Below are 22284 nucleotides of genomic sequence, written 5' to 3'. Positions count from 1 at the left end.
CTCCCACCTATGAGTGAGTTTAACAACCTCTCTCTCACTAACCACTAACCCTCTGTCCTGGATATTCAGACCAGATGACTGATGTGTGTGTCCAGGACAGGACAGCGTGCTTGAACCTTAATTGGATATAAGTGCGGAAATAAGTATAACTGAAATGTGGAGTCGAGATATACATGTATATAGATAATTAATAAATACAATGTGACATCGACCATAGAATGTAATTTTTTATTATTATTTACTTAATCTGCCTTCCTGGATATACATTCCAAGATCTTGGTTGCATCATCCTCCCTACTTCCCAAATTTTAATTATGCATGCAATGGTAAAAAAGAGAAACCCTCAATAGAAAAATACTTTTAAGACATGACGACGACACAAAACATGTTTGTAGTCTATACACAAACACAATGATGTGAGTGTCTAACTGAACCTTATTGAAAATTGCATACAATCATCTTAAAGTTAAAGCAAACAAACAAAAAAACCTGGCACATATGAATTTTTTGCCATGGTTAAAGATATAGATGTGTGTATTTATAATGCAGTGATTCATGCATTGTGGGAAGGTTTCTGCATTGTTGACATGCACACAACACTCAAAAATGACAGGGTGTATACAGCGCTGCAAACATCTTCGGTAACATAGTGATGAGTGCATCACTGATTTCATTTTATTTATAGTTATTTTCATGCTTACATCCAATTCAGGTTCATACATGCTGTCCTGGACACACCAGGTCCATAGGAACAATGTCTTGAGTGTGTGTGTGTGGGGGGGGGGGGAAGGAAAGAACAGCCTCTAGTGGGGGCACAAGCCGATTTTTAAAAATCTTTATTTACATCAGAGTAGGACCAAAAATAAATCTATACAGGACAACACATACCATGGTCTTGGGCATACTACTCATGGTGCACTGGCTAGTCCGAGAAAAACAACTACTAGACAATGGGTCCACTGAGAGGATTTGATCCTTTGACTGAAGAACCTCAGGCAAGTGCTCTACCGAGTGAGCTAGATACAAGAGAGAGAGACAGACAGACAGACAGACAGACAGACAGACAGAGACAGATCGAGAGAGACAGACAGAGATAGACAGAGACATACATAATTTGTTTTTATTAAAGAAGTTCAGTTTATGGTATTAAAGAGAGATACCATTCTCTGAAATATCACAAAAATTCAGTGTCTAACACATTCACATGTAATATATTTAAATTGATATTTTTGTTTTTTTAATTAGTTGGGGCATGCACAAATTTTATCAGAAGGGTATTTTTTTAAAAGACTATCAAACATAAGGTGTATGTTAGTGTACTTTGAAATACTTTTTTAAGTGTCCTTTTATTCAAGTACCCCTTCCTAGTTCATTTTGCACTGGCCCTTGGTTTCCTAAAGTTCTTTTTTTTATCCTACACTATAAATTATTATTTACCAAACAGCATAAACAAACTGCTTCAAGTTTTATTACACAATGTATGCAAAGACACACATAAAAGCAATAAACATACAGGTGACAAACCTAATTCAAGTTTTAGTCATAATTTTGTATATATATATATATATATATATATATATATATATATCTCACATTGTATGTATGCAGGCATACTACATATACCAGTCAAGTCCATTATATTATCTGTGTATTGTGTAGTAACCCATAGCAACACCTGAGGAGCTATACTGGGTACTTTGTAGATCATGAATATACTTAAGACAAGCAGTTAAAATACTGGCCGGTTTAGACTAAATGTGTTTAAAACGCGTATTCCCCACATTTGCTGGCTGGGCAACCACCATGGAGTTCACGATGTATATGGATTTGGTCTGCTGCCAACTAAAAGGCATGATAGATTAATTTGGAAACAAAGGTCGCAAAGTTTCCATGACAATTTAACTGACAATCCCAAAACAATATTCAAGGTTCAATTCCTATGAAAGAAAATTATTGAGCCAACTCTACAAACAAAGCTAGCCGTCTAAGCGGTGCTCGTGTCCCAGCTTGTATTTGGGGATAATGGTGGACTGTTTCCATGGCAACAAAAATAACTCACCATGCAACGCCTCTCAATCAATGAAAGTAGAATGAATCTTTTATGGGGTTTTACCTGAAAGTGCAGTCAATAAGAGGCCGTGTTCAAAAGACAACTTGTGTACTTTTCTTAGCAATGACGGCAGAACATAACGTCAAGTGTATGTTGTATAGATATTTTTGTATGTACATTTATATATAAATATATATGATTACAAAGATGAAAATGGATTTAAACTATTGGGTTTTTTATTACTTGAGACATGTAAAAAGGCTTTGTTAGCTATTTGTACTAAACATTAATAAACCATCCATTATAAGTATCATTAATAAAAAATTTTTTAATAAAAACTAAAAAAATAATAACAATAAAATCTAGGTTTAAAGCTGTCAATCGTCAAATAGCCAAATGTGAATTAAAGTGGAATTTGGTAAATATATTTCATTAAATCACAGGGCTTGCATGCTCTGTGTGATCAGAAACTTTTGTCAAATTATCTCAAAATTGCGTAACCTATAGCTATTTTCCTACAAAAAATCAATTATCACACATTTTTTCCCCCAAATTGAAATAAAATTTGCTAACTGTTCTTAAAATTCGCAATTGGCGAATTTGGCGAGTGGCAGAGCTAGTCCTGAATCATCAATTTTTTTTATATAAAATCAATGTGCTCTAGTGGTGTCGTTGAACTAAACAAACTTTAACTTTAAAAATAGTGTACCATTCAGTCTGTCTCACTAATGAAAACCTATATTTGTTTGCTTATTTTGTGAGAAAATTAGTTAAAATGTTATTAATTATTTGGGTTCAAATTAAACCCTGAATAATAATAATAATACAATTGTAATTTAAATAACAGAAATATGAGTAATATATAAATATTAATAATAATAATAATAATTTACAAATAAATTATATTTATAGGTGTTTTTTTCCCAAGTGATATGATACTACCACACCTCATCCAACCCACAACAGGGTGTAGCCCAGTGGTAAAATGCTCACCTGATGTGTGATTAATGACACCACTAGAGCACATTGATTTATTAATCATCAGCTATTGGATGTCAAACACTTGGTCATTTTAACTTGTAGTCTTCTGAGGAAACATGCTACTTTTTTCCATTAGCAGCAATTAAAGAATCTTTTATATATATATATATATATTTCCCCTACAGACAGGACAGCACATACCATGCCCAGCACATACCAGCCATGGTGCATTTGTTGGGATGTCCACAACTGGTCAAAGGTAGTGGTATGTGCTTTCCTGTCTATGGGAAAGTGCATATAAAAGATCCCTTGCTGTATAGGAAAAAATGTGGCAGGTTTCCTCTGATGACTCTGCATCAGAATCACCAAATGTTTGACATCCAATAGCCAATGATTAATTAATCAATGTGTTCTAGTGGTGTCATTAAAACACAATTAGAGAATGGGTCCAAACACAATTAGAGAATGGGTCCGAACACAATTAGAGAATGGGTCCACTGAGGTGGTTCGATCCTACACTGCAAGTACCTCAGACGAGTGTTCTACCAACTGAGTTAAGATTCCACCCCCTAGTGTACAAATAATATTCAAATGAAACAAAGTATATTCATTGTATTTCTTAGGGTGATAAAAAAAACTAAACAATTAAAGAATGGGTCCCCCGAGGTGGTTCGATCCTACGATGCAAGCACCTTAGGCAAGTGCTCTACTGAATGAGCTAGATACCACCCAGGTCTGCCTTATGCACAAAGGATCAAGGGTTAATTATAGCCTATGATCGGCCTTTGCCTTAAGCAAAATGGAAGGTGAGCAACGGCCTCAGTGGTGTCGTGGTTAAGCCATCGGACTTAAAGCTGGTAGGTACAGGGTTCACAACCCAGTACCGGCTCTCATCCAGAGCACGTTTTTAATGACTCAATGGGTAGGTGTAAGACCACTACACCCTCTTGTCTCTCACTAACCACTAACCCACTGTCCTGGACAGACAGCACAGATAGCTGAGGTGTGTGTCCAGGACAGCGTGCTTGAACCTTTATTGGATATCAGCACGAAAATAAGCTGAAATGAAATGAAAGGAGATCACTCTCCTGAAATGGTGCTAGGTGAGCATTCACATGAAGTCTCATATAAATGCATTGAAATTTCTACGATCAATTTAACACTAAAACTTTCCAGTCAAGTGTAGAAGGGAGTGGGAGTGAACACTTGGTTTCACTTGTAAAAAATGCACAATGTTTTGGGGGATTTTTAGCCCATCTCAACCAATTCATCATAACTGGTACATCACAAAGGTCATGGAATATCCTGTCCTACCTATGCATATGAAAGATATCTTGCTGATTTTTGTTAGTAACCAGGGAAAGAAAGAAGTGTTTTATTTAATGACGCACTCAACACATTTTATTTACGGTTATATGGCATCAGACATCCCACAGGCAGGATAGCACAAACCATGGCCTTTGTTGAACCAGTTATGGATCACTGGTCGGTGCAAGTGGCTTACACCTACCCACTGAGCCTTGCAGAGCACTCACTAAGGGTTTGGAGTCGGTATCTGGATTAAAAATCCCATGCCTCGACTGGGATCCAAACCCAGTACCTACCAGCCTGTAGACCGATGGCCTGCCACGACGCCACCAAGGCCGGTTAGTAATCATGGTGGCTGTAGTTTAAAATGATTTATTTGCAAAATTAATAACCCCAAAAAGAGGTTGGCTATCAGATTGGTAGTTTTTTTTTTTTTAAACGTCAATCAGACGGACTCGCCTGATGTGCGGTCTAGGTTAGATCTCTATCTCCACTAAGCTATTTCTCATTCCAGCCAGTGCACCACAAGTCACTGGTATATCAAAGGCCATGATATCTGCTATCCTGTATGTAGGATAATGCATAAGACCCCTTGCTACTAATGGACAAAGGTTTCATCTCTAAGACTGTCAGAGTTACCAAATGTTTGACATCCAATAGTCATTGATTAATAAATCAATGTGCTTTAGTGATGTCATTAAACAAAACAAAGTTTAACATTTAATTTATAAGACATTTTACTTGCATCTGGCGAACGGACTAGTACTTTCTAATGGAAAGTCAGAATGATAGTTTATCTTAAAGAATGAAGTCTGTACTAAATGTAAACTGTCAATAAAAAGAAAATAACTGAAACTTCCTAAATATGATACAAAGTTATATCTAATTAATCTAAAACCAAACTGAACTGGCAACAAAAATACATTTTTAAAAGAGAAATATATGGGAATGTATCATGCTATGTTTTTGATGGTATATATTCAGGGAGCATTTTATTTTTAAAATCTTGATTAGAAATATTTCTAGTCAATTGAAAATTGATTGGCAACTACTGTTTAATGTTTTAAAATTATGTAGCTATCTCTGAAACTTCTGTAGTGAATCGCGACACGATACTGAACAAAATGTTCACTGACATTACACTATAAAAAACGACTAATTATTAACAGCATAAAAATTACTTTATCCATTACAAAAAAACAGAACTTTACTTAAAACAAAGATTTGTTTCAAAATAAAATATTTTTTTAAAAATCCAAAACAACATATTGTAATATCTAAAATATGTGAACTGAAGTTTGAATGAAAAAATGTAAAATAATTGTGCGGGGATTTTTTTAATAACAATAAGCAATACCATTAATATTTACCATTAGTGCAATAACAGTACATTATTTGAAAATGTCAAAATGTTCTGCTTTTAAAATAATAATAATAAATAATAATAATTAAAAATAATAATAATAAATAAAAAATTATATATTTTTCTATTTTGTTTCTAAACAGAATTACTAAGTAGCTTATCACACACACTTCCTAATCAAGTATCACACATATTGCATGTCAACAGCTGTTAAAAATAATATAAATATGCACGCATATTTCTACTTCTAGTCATTAAAATACAGCCAACATTAAACACCTGTTGTCTTGGTTACCACTGCTCTAACAAGGCCAACACAATTTTGTGTCATATATCGATAATAATAAGGCACGATGTAACATGATATCGTAAACGCTAAGAAATGTTTAATATGCAATAATCCACACAAACGCCCCTTGTCGCTCTTTGGACCGTATACCATTGATAAACGTTTGTCGGTTTCTGGCTGAAAAGCACAGAAATGTCCCAAAAACGAGAACGATAAACGATGCATGTTTTAAGCTTAATTAGTCATACCCAGTAAAACCAACACACGTATATGTAATTAAATAAGCAAGCACTTACAGTCTGAGGAGCTGACAAGTTACTATTGCTTCTAAAATAAACTTTTACTAAGTTTTTAAAGTTGCAAGAAATTTACCTCGACTCTTCAATCATTTCGATGTGTTCTGCTAGTCTCGTTAAATCTCGTGATGTTTCGTTTATTTACGTAAAAACATCTACTGTTTAACGAAAGACTAACAATTTTTTAATTATTCGACAACTTGTGTACACAGCATTAAATTACAATAATTCTTAGTAGGGAAATAATAATTATTTTACATTAGAAAGAAAAGAAAGTAGAATGTTCCCATAGCAACATGACGCCATATTTTTTTTTCTGTCAACAGCTCGACAAAAGACGTCTGCTCAAGTTAGGATTTTGGTAGTTTGGAGAAAAACTTTAATCTGTAATGTCGGACCAAGAAGATCAAGATTTTGACGACGGTGACGAGGCAGGTGACGATGCAGGTGAAGACGCAGAAGGTGGAAGCGAGGGGATAGATGCAGACGAAGAACTGCCAGAAGGTGGGGAGGAAGAACAGCAGGAAGAAGCCGAAGAAGAAGAGGTAACATTTGATTCTCTCTCTCTCTCTCTCTCTCTCTCTCTCTCTCTCTCTCTCTCTCTCTCTCTCTCTCTCTGTGTCTTTACATCTCTGACTTTCTTGTTCCATCCATTTTTCTTTCTCTCCATCTCTGACTCTTTTCTCTCTCTTCCCCTCTCATTCTCTCTCTCTCTCTCTCTCTCTCTCTCTCTCTCTCTCTCTCTCTCTCTCTCTCTCTCTCTCTCTCTCTCTCTCTCTCACTGTCCATTTTACAACTGACATTTGACACTTGTACAAAATTTAGCACAGGGAATGGAAACATTACTTTTTTAACAGACAGATAATAAAAGAGGTAGTATAGGATCTAGATCAGTAAAAGAGGGGAATAGGGACGTGCTGACTGGAATATTGGTACTAACTGTGGGTATTGAAAATTGATGTTTATTTGTTTGTAGGTCACAGTAAATGCTCTTCCCACAGACCCAAAATTCAGAAGTTCCCTTTGAAGTTGCAATATCAGATTTGCAAAATCTTCATTTTTTTAAATTTTTACATTTATAGTTAATGAATATTTTTACGAGTAGACTGGGGGCAGAGCATTACAGCCATTAAATATTCTTTTAAAATAAACAAAACATTCCTTACAAAATTAACATTTTTGAGGTTTGTGAAATATGGTGTCCTGTATTTAAATGCAAATTCATGCTACAACAAATAAAGGGGCAAGGAATATATTTTTAAGTTTTTTTCTTTTTATAATTATGTACTCTATGTAATTATTTTATTTTTAATTTTTTAACAGAAGCTTCCACCAAATCCACTGACAGAAGAAATGATCAGCGAATGTTTGTCTCTGTTGTGTAAAACCGGAGATGGGCTTGCTCATGCATACGTCAGGCTTGATATACGTGACAGGTAATTAAAAACATTATTTACTTTTAGACACTTTTATTTATACCCAGTCCTTGCCTGCTGTCGGTGGGCCAATTGGGCTATTTTTCATTTCAGCCAGTGCTCCACAACTGGTGTAACAAAGGCCATGATATGTATTATCCTGTCTGTGGGATGGTGCATATAAAAGATCCCCTGCTGCTAATCGAAAAGAGTAGCCCATGAAGTGGCGACAGCATGTTTCCTCTCGCCATATCTGTGTGGCCCTTAACTATATGTCTGAAGCCATATAACTGTAAATAAAAAATGTGTTGAATGCGTCATTAAATAAAACATTTCCTTCCTTCCTTCCATCCTTGCCTCCACTAAAAAAAAAATGTGTAAAAAAAAATGCAGTTTGATTTGACAAAAAAAGAAAGGGATAAGCATTTTGCAAATTTAATAAATAAATTTTTATGTGCAATTTGTAAAAATATTGTCAAGATATATCAATTTTGTCTATCACATTGAGCAAAAGTGTTCCATGGATACATTTCTAGTTTTTAAACTATTTATATGTGAGAATGCTTCAAAAGTTTATGTAAGTATCTTTTTAATTCAGAGGTAAAATGAAAACTGACAAAAACTGAAATCATGTTTTATTAATATAAAGCTATTGAGAAGATGAGCTTTCTAATGGCTCAGCCTGTAGAGGTATTTTGTTCTTTTGGTGACAGTTTTGACAAAAATGAAATAATTTTGAGGTGAATCAGTTTTGGACTGTGTGCTATTTTATAGTTTATATATTGCTGCTCATTACTAGGCCTATATTTATTAACTATTTCTACTGCAGATTTAATACAGTGGATTTTATAGTAGAGGGGTGGAACATAACCCAGTGGTAAAAGCACTCCCCTGATGCGCTGTCAGTTTAGGATTGATCCCTGTCACTATGCCCATTGGGGTATTTCTCATTCCAGCCAGTCCAGCATGACTGGTTTATCATAGGCATGGTATGTGCTATCCTGTCTATGGGATGGTGAATATTAAAGATCCCTTGCTACTAATGGAAAAATGTAGCAGGTTTCCTGTTTAAGACTATATGTCAAAATTACCAAATGTTTGACACACAATAGCCAATGATTAGTAAATCAATGTGCACAAGTGGTGTCATTAAACAAAACAAACATTTAACTTTATAGTAAAAAAAAAAAAAATGACAATTTTTTAATAATGCAAATAATATACAAAGACTGAGTCCACATTTTATATTTGTTTTCTTTTTAATGTCGGGTTTTAAACTAAAAATATAATAAGTGAATTGTATTTTAAAGTATTCTGCTAGTTTTCCATCCATCTATCCATCCATCCTTTGCCCATTTATTTTTCCATATCCATTCAGCATTCGTCCATATATCTATTATATATCCATTCATGTCTATTATCCATCCATTCATTGATCAAACCATCCAACCATTATACAGCACATACACGTGTATGCACACATACTATTTTTACATAGTGATAGAAGACAGACATAGCTGTCAATAATGCATGCAATTATTCTTTCATTTCATATCCATTCCATCTTTTTAAAAATCTCTTTCTTCATTCGATTCCCATATGATAGTATGTTTTAATATACTGGTGATTAAATATTTATTTTTGGTTTTCAGGGAAATCACTGACATCAACATGCTCAATAGTTTCATTCACCTACGTTACATTGATGTCACCAAAAACAACTTGAAGGACCTGTCTCCACTTAGTAACTTAACTCACATGCTCACCCTAAAGGCAGACGAAAATCTGCTGACTAGTGCAAAATTGGAAGAGATGCCGTTTCTGCAGACTGCGTCTTTTAATCACAATAAGATCAACACAACAGAAGGCATTAATCATCCGAGCTTAGAAGTATTAAGTTTAAACTGTAAGTATATAGGTTTTTTGGGGGGGGTTTAATTTTAAAATTATTATTGACTTTTATACATGTGTGTGGTAATGCATAAAATAATTAGCTTTGAAAATAATTAAAATGCAAAAAGAAAGACGAAAAGTAAACAATAAGTACTTTTATTACATGGTGTTTATAAACATGCATCTGTACATCCACTGACTTTATGCATATGTCCCATCCATCCATTCTTTGTCCCATCAATCCATCCATCCATCCATCCATCCATCCAAAAATCCAACCATCCATCCCTTCATCGATTCATACTTCCATCCATCCATCCATCCATCCATCAACCCATCCATCCCTTCCATCTCATCCCATCCCATCCCATCCCATCCATTCTGTTCTATTCATCCATCAATCCATCCATCCCACCATTTAACCATCCAACCATCCCTCCATACTTCCATCCGTCTGCCCGTCCGTCCGTCCGTCCATGCGTCCATCCATCCATCCATCCATCCATCCATCCATTCATCCATCCACCCAGCCATCCCTTCCATCTCATCCCATCCCATCCCATCCCATCCATTCTGTTCTATTCATCCATCAATCCATCCATCCAACCATTTATCCATCCATCCATACTTCCATCCGTCCGCCCGTCCGTCCGTCCGTCCGTCCGTCCGTCCGTCCGTCCATGCGTCCATCCACCCAGCCATCCCTTCCATCTCATCCCATCCCATCCCTTGTAACCCCTATAAATATATATATCCTTTAGACACATTGAGTTGGTACATTTTTATCTTTTTTACTCACATATATTCACTTAAATAATTTATAAATACATAAAATAAAGTTCATATTTGAATCGTGTTTTTTAAAATATTTTTTATGATATTTTAGATCAGTTAATGTGGACCAAAATTAGAAAAAATATATAAAAAAAGTCGTGTTTTACTTACCGGTATTTGTGGCCAGCTATCCAGTATTTATGTTTATTATTCCCGATAACAGTGGTTTTAAAAAATTAAAGAATTTAAAAAAACAAACAAAAAAACTACAATTCATATTCCAATATTTGGTGATTTTCGTTGTTGGTAAAACGATCAAATGTATTATCAAATTAGCTGTCACAATCAGCTATCGATCCTTGAAAATGACCGCGATGTGCTGCCATTGTTGTCAATAGAAAATACTTGCCGAAAACCAACTCAAAATTACAAGCTATTTTTGAAAAACAAAAACCTAACTATACAGGAAGCTGAGTTGACTTCTGTTTCTTGTTATACAAATCTTTCCAGTGAGTGTCATGTGCAAAATGGCAGAAAATATGAATTGGGGAATGCACTGTATACAGTGTACATTATGTCGACTGGCATGACGTCGGGCAAAATATCTTGCCTGCAGTAGTCAGAAGGTTAAATACAGACATACAAACATAATATAAGTTATAAGCATAATGTATAACATCCAGGTTTTATACAATTTTTATTTTAGTTTTTCTCAGTTATTTCTATTATATTCTTAACTCTGTTGATTTGTGCATTTTCAGACAATGAAATTTCCACGGTCACAGGAATCAATGGGTCTAAACTGTCAAGATTACACACACTGGAAATGCGTGGAAATAGGCTTGAAACCACTGATGGAATTAATTTGCCAAATCTTAGAAATCTCTTTCTTGTAAGTAAAATTTATATTCAGTTTCTTGTATCTAAGTTATAAACTTATCTTCAGTATGCCAATAATTAATTTCGATTTTATGATGAGACACAACTTCTACTTACAGACCGTGGGGACTAGGCTTACGCTAGCTGATCTCCAATAAAGCTAACTTGGCTGCACTAAGACCACCGATCTACTTCCACAAATACATTTTTAAAACACACAGTCAGGGCTTTAGATTGCATCACAGTCGAGACGATAAACATTGTGTCCAAAATACATATGCCCAAAATAATCACACCCATCTTAAGTACAAACATGCTGACGTAAAAATATTTCACCTCAAAACCAATTGAAATGTTAAGTTTAATTAGATTAAAATAACTTGAAATGCATTTCTGAATACTGACAACTATATGTACGGCAGATGTTAACAACGGTACTGAACTAAACCGACCTTCCTGCACTCAGAAAAGAGAGTGCCTGAACATCTTTTGGATATAGGCACGTTAATAAAGTTACAAAAAAAGAAAAGAAAAAAGTACCCATTGTGCCCAAATTAGTTAGATCTAAAGCTCTGACAGTAGGGTGTTCCCCAATTGAAATAAAAAGTTTGTTTTGTTTAACAACAACACTAGAGCACATTGATTTATTAATCATCGGCTATTGGATGTCAAACATATGGTCATTCTGACACAGTCATAGAGAGGGAACCTGCTACATTTTTTCCATTAGTAGCAAGGAATCATTTATATGTACCATCTCACAGACAGGATAGCACATACCATGGCCTTTGATATACCAGTCGTGGTGCACTGACTGGAATGATTCCCTAATTGTTGCAATACTACTTGATGGTAAGACTGAAATATGACACTATTTTATTGTTATTTATTATTACCATTATTATTATTATTATTATTATTGGTAGTATATTATTAGCAGTATTATTCTTATGACTTGTTTTTGTTTGTTTGTCTGGTGACAGGGAGCAAACATGATAAAGCGCTTGGAAGGATTGGGTCGACTTTCCAAACTCTGTACATTACACCTCCGTGAAAATCAGTTAGAAGATCTGGAAGGCTTTTCAGATGAACAAAAAGACCTCCAGTATATCAACCTCAGGTGTGTATGTTAACTGAATCTAGTGTTTCCATTATCATCATCAGCTTTCAGTGCGGTATCACTATAGGTTGTCATAAATCTCACAGGGTTCTTTCCAACGGGGGTGTAAGAAAGGAGGTTTATTTGTGCTATATCCTTGAATCCTACTTGAATATAAGCAAAACAATAAATTAAAATGAGCGAATGCTCTGGTGTAATTAACAGGTAATTAAGGATAGTTGTTTATAGAATGAAAGAATGAATGAAGGATTCGTTGAATGAATGAGTGAATGAATAAATAAATGAATGAAGGAAGGAAGGAAGGAAGGAAGGAATATTTAATGACCTCCAAGCACAAATTGTAGAAAGAAAGAAAAATAATTTGTTCTGGGGTGCCATTAAACATTTGTGGGAGAGGGTGGAGTACTGGAGTTGAATTTTCCTAGAGGTTTTAAATGAGCATGTCATCTTGTTTTTGTTTCAGAGGCAACATCATTGGCAGTGTGAAAGCAATCGCTGGACTCAAAGAACTTCCAATGTTGAGAGCCTTGGTGTTGTCTGGTATGTAGTATACTGTTTACCTAACAAACCAGAAGCTTCTACCGTCACTGAATTGCTTGTGTAGTTTTTAAAATTATTATTATTATTGTGGGGGTTTTCAATTCAAACAGTTTGCTGGGTTAAAAACAGGATGCTAAAAGTCCATAAAATAACAATTTATAGTTCTTTCCAAATCCATGTCAATAATTTTGGAACAGTCTTTATATACAGAAAAGTAGAGAACTGGTTGGAACAGGAAAAATGACCTGAGGCTCACTGAGGCCTTACGACTGATATGGAATAGTGGGATCTAGAGCACTCGCCTGAGATGCTCTGATCAAACGCCCTCAGTGGAACCATTCTCTGATTAGTGGGTTTTTTCCATCCCAACTAATGCCCACAACTGGCGTATCAAAGGCTGTGGTATGTGCTGTACTGTCTATGGAAAAGTGCATAAAAAAGATCTGTTGCTGCTAATGGGGAAACTGTAGCAGGTTTCCTTTAAGTCTATATGTCAGACTTAACAAATGTTTGACATCCAATAGCCAGGGGTGGGATGTAGCCCAGTGGTAAAGCGTTTGCTGGTTGCGTGTTCGGTCTAGGATCGATCCCCATCGGTGGACCCATTGGGCTATTTCTCGTTCCATACAGTGCTCCACAACTGGTACATAACAAAGGCCATGGTCTGTACTATCCTGTCTCTGGGATGGTGCATATAAAAGATCCCTTGCTGCTAATCGAAAAGAGTAGCCCATGAAGTGGCGACAGCAGGTTTCCTCTTTCAATATCTGTGTGGTCCTTAGCCATATGTCTGACACCATATGGCCGTCAATAAAATATGTTGAGTGCATCGTTAAATAAAACATTTCCTTCCTTCCAATAGCCAATAATAATATATATATACCAGTCATGGGGCACAGGTTGAGAGAAGAAAAGTCTATTTAAATAACAAGTCCCGTAAGAGGATTCAACCCAAGCACCTCGAGGGAGTGCTCTAATGACTGAGCTAGATTCTGCCCCGTTTCAGCTTTTCTGTGACTATTCCAACCAAATAAATGTTGGGCCAACATACTAATGTTATCTGGGACTGAGTCATATCTTTTTAATGAGAGAAAGTCTGCTGTATAATGATACATTGTTCCTGGGGATAAGACATGCCTGTAGGTCAGCTGTAACAAGTTGTATTTAGTTGTTGTTTGGAACTTTGAAATGTTAATTATAATTTTATTTTAGAAAATCCTCTAGCTGAGGAAGACGACTATCGTCTGGAAGTCTTGATTGCTCTTAGGAAACTGGAAAGACTGGACAAGGATGAATTCACAGAGGAAGAACGAACTGAAGCGGAGGAAATCTATGAACAAAGAAAACAAGAAGAGGCCCTTGAAGGCGTATGTTGTTTTTCTTCACATTTATGTCTTTCATATTTTAATGTATTCAGTGGCCAAATCCATCTTTTTTTCCCCCATTAAGTGGTTGGTGATGGGGTTGACATTTATTAGACACCAAGTAGCCATAGTTTAACATGTGCTAAGATGTTCTGTTGGGGGTTTTCTCTAACATAGTTGTCAAAGTAATTTTTTCTTGGGGTGGGGAGGAGGGCCATAATATGTGATTTAATAGAGAAAAGTAAGATTAAATCGAAACATTAATATGGATTAAGATAACTGGTGCATTAAAATAAGCCTTTTGACATGTTACACAACTCTGATTTTAAAACATGAATGTCATATGACCCATCTAAATGATTGTCATACGACCTATCTAAATGGTTGTCATATGACCCATCTAAATGATTGTCATATGACCTATCTAAATGATTGTCATATGACCCATCTAAATGATTGTCATAGGACCCATCTAAATGGTTTTTCACATGACTGAAGAACATGCAGTCCTTGAAAACCCCCACAATATTTCTTACTTTTTATACATCAGTTATATTCATTACAAAAATACATACATGTACTAATAATCGTATTCATGTGTCTCCAAAACATGTACATGTATATTTATGTGTTGAAGTTCTATATTCTGTCTCGCACTTACAAAGCAAAAAGACGAGATATAGGGATTACTTTTCCGCCAGTTGGTTAGCAGTGTCTATATGGCATCAACTTTTGCATTTACATGTAGCTCAACATTAAAGTTTCCCCGATTAGCTCCATTTCTCATACATGTAAGCTACAAATCCTACATAAATGAAACTTACATAAGTTACATATATGATTTGTTAATCTCAATGCATGTTTTAAAAAAAGTTACGGTAAATTAATAACTTAGAATTTTAATTGATTGTTTTCCCTAAAATTTAATTAATGTTTTGTTTACATTCATTGAGATAAACATCTATGGATGCAGCTATTAGGAACTCCAAATAAGATTATCATAGGTGAGACATTTATTCTACAGATTTCTTGTTTTAACTTTATTCTTTAAATGTATTTTTATATTATTTTGAAATTTTTCAGGCTGAAGAAGAGGCTTTGCCATCAGATGAAGAAACTCAGGAAGCTCCATAATACTTGAACTGTGTGAATACTGGAGACGATTAGGACCGGACAGACACAACCTGAGACATAGTGTATAGTTACACTACAACATCTCAATACCTGAATTCAGTAGTTTTTAAAACTTAAAACTGATACTGGTTTCACCCTTCTAACCCTGTAGACATCTTTCAGCCAAACAAACTTAACAAAATAAACAGTACAAGAAAGATATCTAGGGTTAATATAAAAGATATAACAGAATTACTCAATTCTCCTAGTATCACCAAAGAAAACATGAGTTTCAAATGTTTTGAAATGTATTATAAATTATCATGTGCATTACATTATATTTTTGTTAATTAAAAAAAAAAAAAAAACAATTTTTACATCTTCACTTAAGACATTGATAATATGTACAGGAATAATAATATAAATCATACTTATTGTCACTTTAAGGTGCTAAATATTTACAAAATGTGTAAAATAATAATGATTACTGTAATTCTATTATTTATTCCACTGCCAAAAAGCAGTGGGGACTTCAATGCTGCTTGTATGTGTGTATGCATCTAAAACTCTTTGTACTGGACTTGACATACTGAAGTCCTTGACAACATTTGTATGGTTAGTTTCTGTCCGGATGATCTCCCCTTTTGACCTCGAACACTATACCCACATAGGGAGTATTTAACAGCTGGGTTTTTTAAAACTCTACAATGAATTCATAAATAGATATCCAGGTCTGCTGTCACATTTTGACAATTTGTGTGAGTTAATCTCGGGCACAATTTCAAAAGTCTTTGAATTACAAGTGAATTACTAGTAGTTTTTACAGCTCTCCAGAGTTCCAAGGTGGTCGTCACCCATCAAAGTGTTAACTAGAGTATCGACGAAAAGCCAATTTTGTTAATCTTGGAACCTTGATTATGTATATATATATAGACAAGCATTTTTTAAAGTCACTGAATCTAGTTCTTACTATCAGACTTTGTAAAATATTTCTGGCTGTTAAAGCTTTTTTTTTACCATTAACTTAATCATTACACAAAGTCAGACATTTACAAGTATTTAAATGGTCAGTTTTGGTCAATTTAACTGGGTTTTTTATCTTCCTGGTGTATTACACACACCAGGAAGATAAAAAAAGAGTTAAGTTTATGCAAAACAAAAAGTATGTACTAGTACCGCACAACCTATACATTATGATTAACTATAGTCCGTCCCATCCTCCTACAAAAATGTTTTTTGTAAATAATTTCAGTTTGGTTTGACGCAAGAAGAAAAGTAAAAGTGTTTTGGAAATAACTAAAAAATACTATTTTTGTGTAGTAAATTCCAGGGTATGAAAAAAGACGGACCAGTGCCAGATTTATAACGGGGGCAAAGGGGGCAATTGCCCCAGGCCCCCCTGCAAGAGGGGGCCCCCAGACTAAGGATTTCCTTTATAAAAAAATGTAATAATTATAAAAGTAGTTCATTTTTTTAATTGTCATGTAATTTAATTTCTATGTTTAGGGATCCCCTAACCTGAAGTGCCCAGGGCCCTGCCCTAGGTCCCCCAAGGTCTAAATCCGGCCTTGGGACGGACTATAGATGCTTTTTCATTGGACCATATTAAAATTGTACATAAAATCATTGTGAACAGGAACATTTGTTTGAAATTTCTAGTTTTGGGTGGGGTTGGGGAAAGAGTGTGACTGACTATGGAAGATGTTATTTCCTTTGTTTTTGACGACGCTATAACTGTGATAATACCTGTATATATGTTCATGTTTATTTATCAGCATTGTGGACAGTTTGTTCACAACACTGGCAAATATTACCTTTTATTATAAATAAAACAATTTTTCTGATATGTCCTTACATTAAATTTGTTTATATTTATGTATTCATTGTATATATGTCAGGCTTTGTGTCTAAAAATTATTTGAGGGGATGTGTATATACTATGTAATAAAAAGAAAACAGATCATAAGTGCCTCTACTAGGTAGTTGTGGGTCTGAAATCTTTTGAAATTGGACATTGCATTCATATTCATGTACTTTGACAACTTTTTACTATAATCTATCTAAAAATTAAACAAATATATCAATTAATTTCCTAGATTTTAGGGTACATAATTTTACCCTTCGTACCCTCTGGTGGAGACCCTGTATGTTCGTTATTAATAATATAGGCTTTTTATATGTCAGTCTTTGGCAGGTCGTATTATGGTATGGCGTTGTCCGTCTGTAAACCGTTTCATTTCCGGAGCATATGTTTATCAATTTACGTTGGATCATCAGACCTTGCATGCAAGTACAACTCTTGATGGTGGTGTGTCACATACCATAACTAGGTCACTGCAAACTGCAACCTACTTTTCACACAGCTCACAATAAAGGAAATCCTTGTCCGGGCCATATTTTCTGTATCAATATATATAGGATCATCAAACCTTGCATGCAAGTACAGCCTGGAATGGTGGTGTGTCACATAACATAACTAGGTCACCATGACCTTCTTATGATATGACTGGTGTATGTTTTGTTTTAATGTTAATTATTGTTACTTGACAATGCAGTTTGAAAAGGAAAGAAAAAATATTTTGTGACATTGCATTGTTTATTGGGTGTCTAAAGAATTAAAAAAGGCCTCAGATTCCAAATTTCATGAAACTTTTAAAACAGACTGTTTCCATTGAAATAATCTTAAAATTGAATGTTCATACCAGTACTCGACATTTTGTTAATATAAAACCAACAACCTCAAAAGAATAAGCCAACAAAGTAAAGGACATGTAAGCCAGAAAGGTATCAAATAGAGAAGGCTAGCCTGGAAGCTAAACAACACTGGATTACATTTATGGGAAACACAATTTTTGGTTCCATGCTCAGTGATCTTTAGAATCCATTGGATGTAGGAGTGTTTTGGTAATCATTATGCATTATATGGGGCGAGACATAGCTTAGTAGTAAAGCGCTCGCTTGATGCGCGGTCACTATTTCTCACTCCAGCCAGTGCACCACGACTGGTACAACAAAGGCCGTGGTATGTGCTATCCTGTCTATGGGATGGTGCATATAAAAGATACCTTGCTGCTAATCGAAAAGAGTAGCCCATGAAGTGGCGACAGCGGGTTTCCTCTTTCAATATCTGTGTGGTCCTTAACCATATGTTTGACATCATATAACCGTAAATAAAATGTGTTGAGTGCATCGTTAAATAAAACATTTCCTTTCCTTTATGTATTATGGTACATGTTAACAAGCAGCAGACTTTCAGTTACATTATGTTTGTTGATGCATTACTGGAAATAATAATTTCCCTGAAATATGAAGGCCTGTACTCTTCAAAAAACAGTAAATGGACCTGAATATGCACTCAGTATCCATAAACTTCCCATTGTTTTAGGCATACCAGAAGCACTTGCTGAAAGGGGGGATAATCAAGAGAGAAAAAGTAAGCACATTGATTTTTTATCTTATCATCGACTATTGGATGTCAAACATATGGTCATTCTGACACTGCTTTTTAGAGGAAACCCGCTGTTGCCACATAGGCTACTCTTTTATGACAGGCAGCAAGGGATCATTTTATTTGTGCTTCCCACAGGCAGGATAGCACAAACCATGGCTTTTGTTGAACCAGTTATGGATCACTGGTCGGTGCAAGTGGTTTATACCTACCCATTGAGCCTTGCGGAGCACTCTCAGGGTTTGGAGTCGGTATCTGTATTAAAAATCCCATGCCTCGACTGGGATCCGAACCCAGTACCTACCAGCCTGTAGACCGATGCCCTAACCACGACGCCACCGAGGTCGGTAATCAAGAGAAAATGCAAAGGACGTCAACCCTTTGACCCATTGTACATTGAGCCACATCACTTCTAAAACACAATGTTCACAGGGTCGTACATAACTACACTGATGTAGGGGCTATAACTCTCTTCTCTTGCAGGGACGGGACGTAGCCCAGTGGTAAAGCGTTCACTGGATGCACGGTCTGTCTAGGATCGATCCCCGTCTGTGGACCCATTGGGCTATTTCTCGTTCCAGCCAGTGCACCACAACTGGTGTAACAAAGGCTGTGGTATATACTATCCTGTCTGTGGGATGGTGCATATAAAAAGATCCCTTGTTGCTGATCGAAAAGAGTAGTCCATTAAGTTGCAACAGCGGGTATACACTCTCAATATCTGTGTGGTCCTCAACCATATGCCTGGCACCATATAACCGTAAATACAATGTGTTGAGTGCATCGTTAAATAACACATTTCCTTCTCTTCTCTTGGCCCCCTCCCAATTCTATTGAAATTGTTTTTCAAGTACAATTGTTGTTTAGCTAAAGCAATGTTCTCGTTATGCAGTTGCACCCATACAAACTTGGAACGTATAGGACTATATAAAGTCATTCAGATTTAAGTGGTCTCACAGTACGATTTGATTGCATACACACATTGCATAATGAGAATGCCGCTGAAAGAAGATTATAATAACTGCCCTGTTTTTTTGTTTTTTTGTTGGGTTGTTTTTTCTTTGTTTTTAATGGGGGAGTGTAGGTACTGTCACTGCCCATTTAGTCAATTTAGTTTAGATACCACCCTGTTTTTTAAACAATGAATTTTAGAATCACATTAATTTATCCCATTTTTCATATTGAAACACATTTTAATAGCTTGCAAAAAATAAGTTTTAACATTAAACAATGAATTGGAAAAAAAAACAAGCTACAAGAAGACAATTAAAGAAGTTTATTTACATCAGAACAGTGTTTGACAGAAGAATATAAACAATACTACATGGGACAAACATTTTCCAACAGATATCAGAAGATTAACATTTCACAAGAAACAAATGTATTAAGCATTTTCTATGGTACATGTATGTGAATTTCAAAAATGTGGTGATAATATAACACAGATTAATGTTTTGATATAGGATTAACTTGGCTCTATAAAATAGACCATACACCGCCATCAGGCGCGATATAGACCACACAACACCATTAGGCCTAAAAACCTGGTGCATTTCCATTAATGTCAATTTGTTGATTTAAAGGGACACACCCTAGTTACGGCTATTTGTTAACCATTACGGCGTTGTTTTTCGCTATTAAACCCCATTTTTCATAAATAAAATTGCACTTTACTTACATTTTATTATTTAGAATACACATTTCCATTCACCTGAAGTGCTTTTTGGTAATCCTGATGTTTGTAAAACCACGAAATGCATTTTTGCATTTTTTCACAAGACGTTCTGTCGAGAAAAAAATGTTAAGCAAGCGAGGTCCAATCTATTTTTAGAGGGGATATTTCCATTTCAATGTCACAGACGTTGGTATATCACATGACCGTTATCATATTGGTTCGGTTTGTTTTCTCGTGCACGGTTCGCGCAATCAACATCCGATTTGTTGTTGTTCATTTGGTAGATTTTTCTTCACAGTTCGTGAACATTTTCAGTAACAATAAAGTTCAGACAAGTAAGTGTCTCAATACAAAACGTTACAAACCCGTAAAACCAATAATTTTGCTAAGTCTTACGATATCTGGAGAGGGGATACAACCAGGACAGAACAGTTGGAACATGTCCAGGAGAGGTGAAACGAACGCACCCCAAGTCTGTGAAATTTGTCGTGACGTAGGCATTGTTGTGCTTCGAGCGACATCAGAATACTAACTTTCAAAATTATTTCAAGCAATTGGGACATGGGGATTCCCATGGTATTTATCGATATAAAACCTGCTTTTTCACTCCATTTGATAAAAACGTGATCTAAGTGTGTTACAGGTTTGTAGATTAACCAAATTATAATTTATTTTAGCTGGATGGAACTAGGGTGTGCGGCTTTAATGTAAGTAGGCTTTTTTCACATTCTTATTACAACCCTAAATGCTGTACATATGTATGTTTTAATATTTTATAAAATTCAATTTTAAAATTTAAAAGCCGGCAGCAAAAACTGGTGTCTGATTATTGACACCATGTTTCTTTAGTAATTATCTAAACATCACCAAATAAACTCTACATCAAACCAACAATCTAATAACTCAATATTCTTAAATTATACTCTTCCCAACAAATATGCAATACAATAAAATCAAATATTGTGTATTTCTTCATATTTCGATTAGTGACTCAAGTATGATAAACAAATATATCTTTTATGTTTCATTATACATTATGAAAAGAAGATAAAAAGGACTGTTCCAAAAATTATCTGGAGAGGAGGGATGCTTTTAAACTTCCACCACTCATAAAATAATCTGCATTAAAAGCAAAAAATTATCTTCAAACCCACCACCAATGACTTTTTCTTTCTTTTTTAAATAAAGAACAAACATGCAACATAGATAAAATAAAATAAATCTTTCAGAATATTACAAACATATACAGATAATAATGAAATGAATAATGAAATCTTATTTTCCCATTAGTATGGCTGTGCTCCAAGCTCAAGTTATCTCAGTAATCACTTAAGGCTCACCTTCCATTAATGTATTACACACGAATTTATCAATATAATGCATATACATTATCTTTTCCATAAACCCATTTCAGATACTCCTAATTTTTGGGGCGATTAAAAAAAAAAAAAGATTGACAAATGATTTTTTTCACACAAGTTTTTCATGTGTGGACGTCGTAACACGAAGTCTGTACTATTGGCTTAAAAGTACACTTTGACAAAAGTTTGTATAGAAATCACCTTAATGGAAAGCGAATCCAAGCTTGGGGTACACAGAATCTGCAGGACTAGCTCTGGGCGAACAAAACAATTCGCCAAATTGTCTATTAAACTTTAAAAATTGCAGAAATTGTCAGTTATTTTCTAAAAAAATGTCAATTATTATATGAAATTATTTCGCCTAACTAAAATAAAATTCACCAACTGCTTTCAAAATTCTCAATTTTTGAATTTG

At 35.1% G+C, this 22284-nt stretch overlaps 1 protein-coding gene across 1 annotated transcript; it reads left to right on the top strand.

Annotated features, from left to right (window-relative positions):
• Positions 1–6600: 6600 nt before the first annotated feature.
• LOC121390205 (leucine-rich repeat-containing protein 23-like) lies at positions 6601–17229 on the top strand. Its single transcript, XM_041521975.1, has 8 exons — positions 6601–6832; positions 7611–7723; positions 9355–9608; positions 11131–11261; positions 12232–12368; positions 12832–12908; positions 14121–14275; positions 15356–17229. The coding sequence occupies exons 1-8, from the start codon at positions 6677–6679 to the stop codon at positions 15404–15406; spliced, it is 1074 nt and encodes a 357-aa protein (XP_041377909.1). The 5' UTR covers positions 6601–6676; the 3' UTR covers positions 15407–17229.
• Positions 17230–22284: the final 5055 nt, after the last annotated feature.

Source organism: Gigantopelta aegis, chromosome 15 (genome assembly GCF_016097555.1).
Source record: "Gigantopelta aegis isolate Gae_Host chromosome 15, Gae_host_genome, whole genome shotgun sequence".
Taxonomy (NCBI): domain Eukaryota; kingdom Metazoa; phylum Mollusca; class Gastropoda; order Neomphalida; family Peltospiridae; genus Gigantopelta; species Gigantopelta aegis.
The sequence above is the reverse complement of the archived record's forward strand: the minus strand, read 5'-3'. Positions and strand labels throughout refer to the sequence as shown.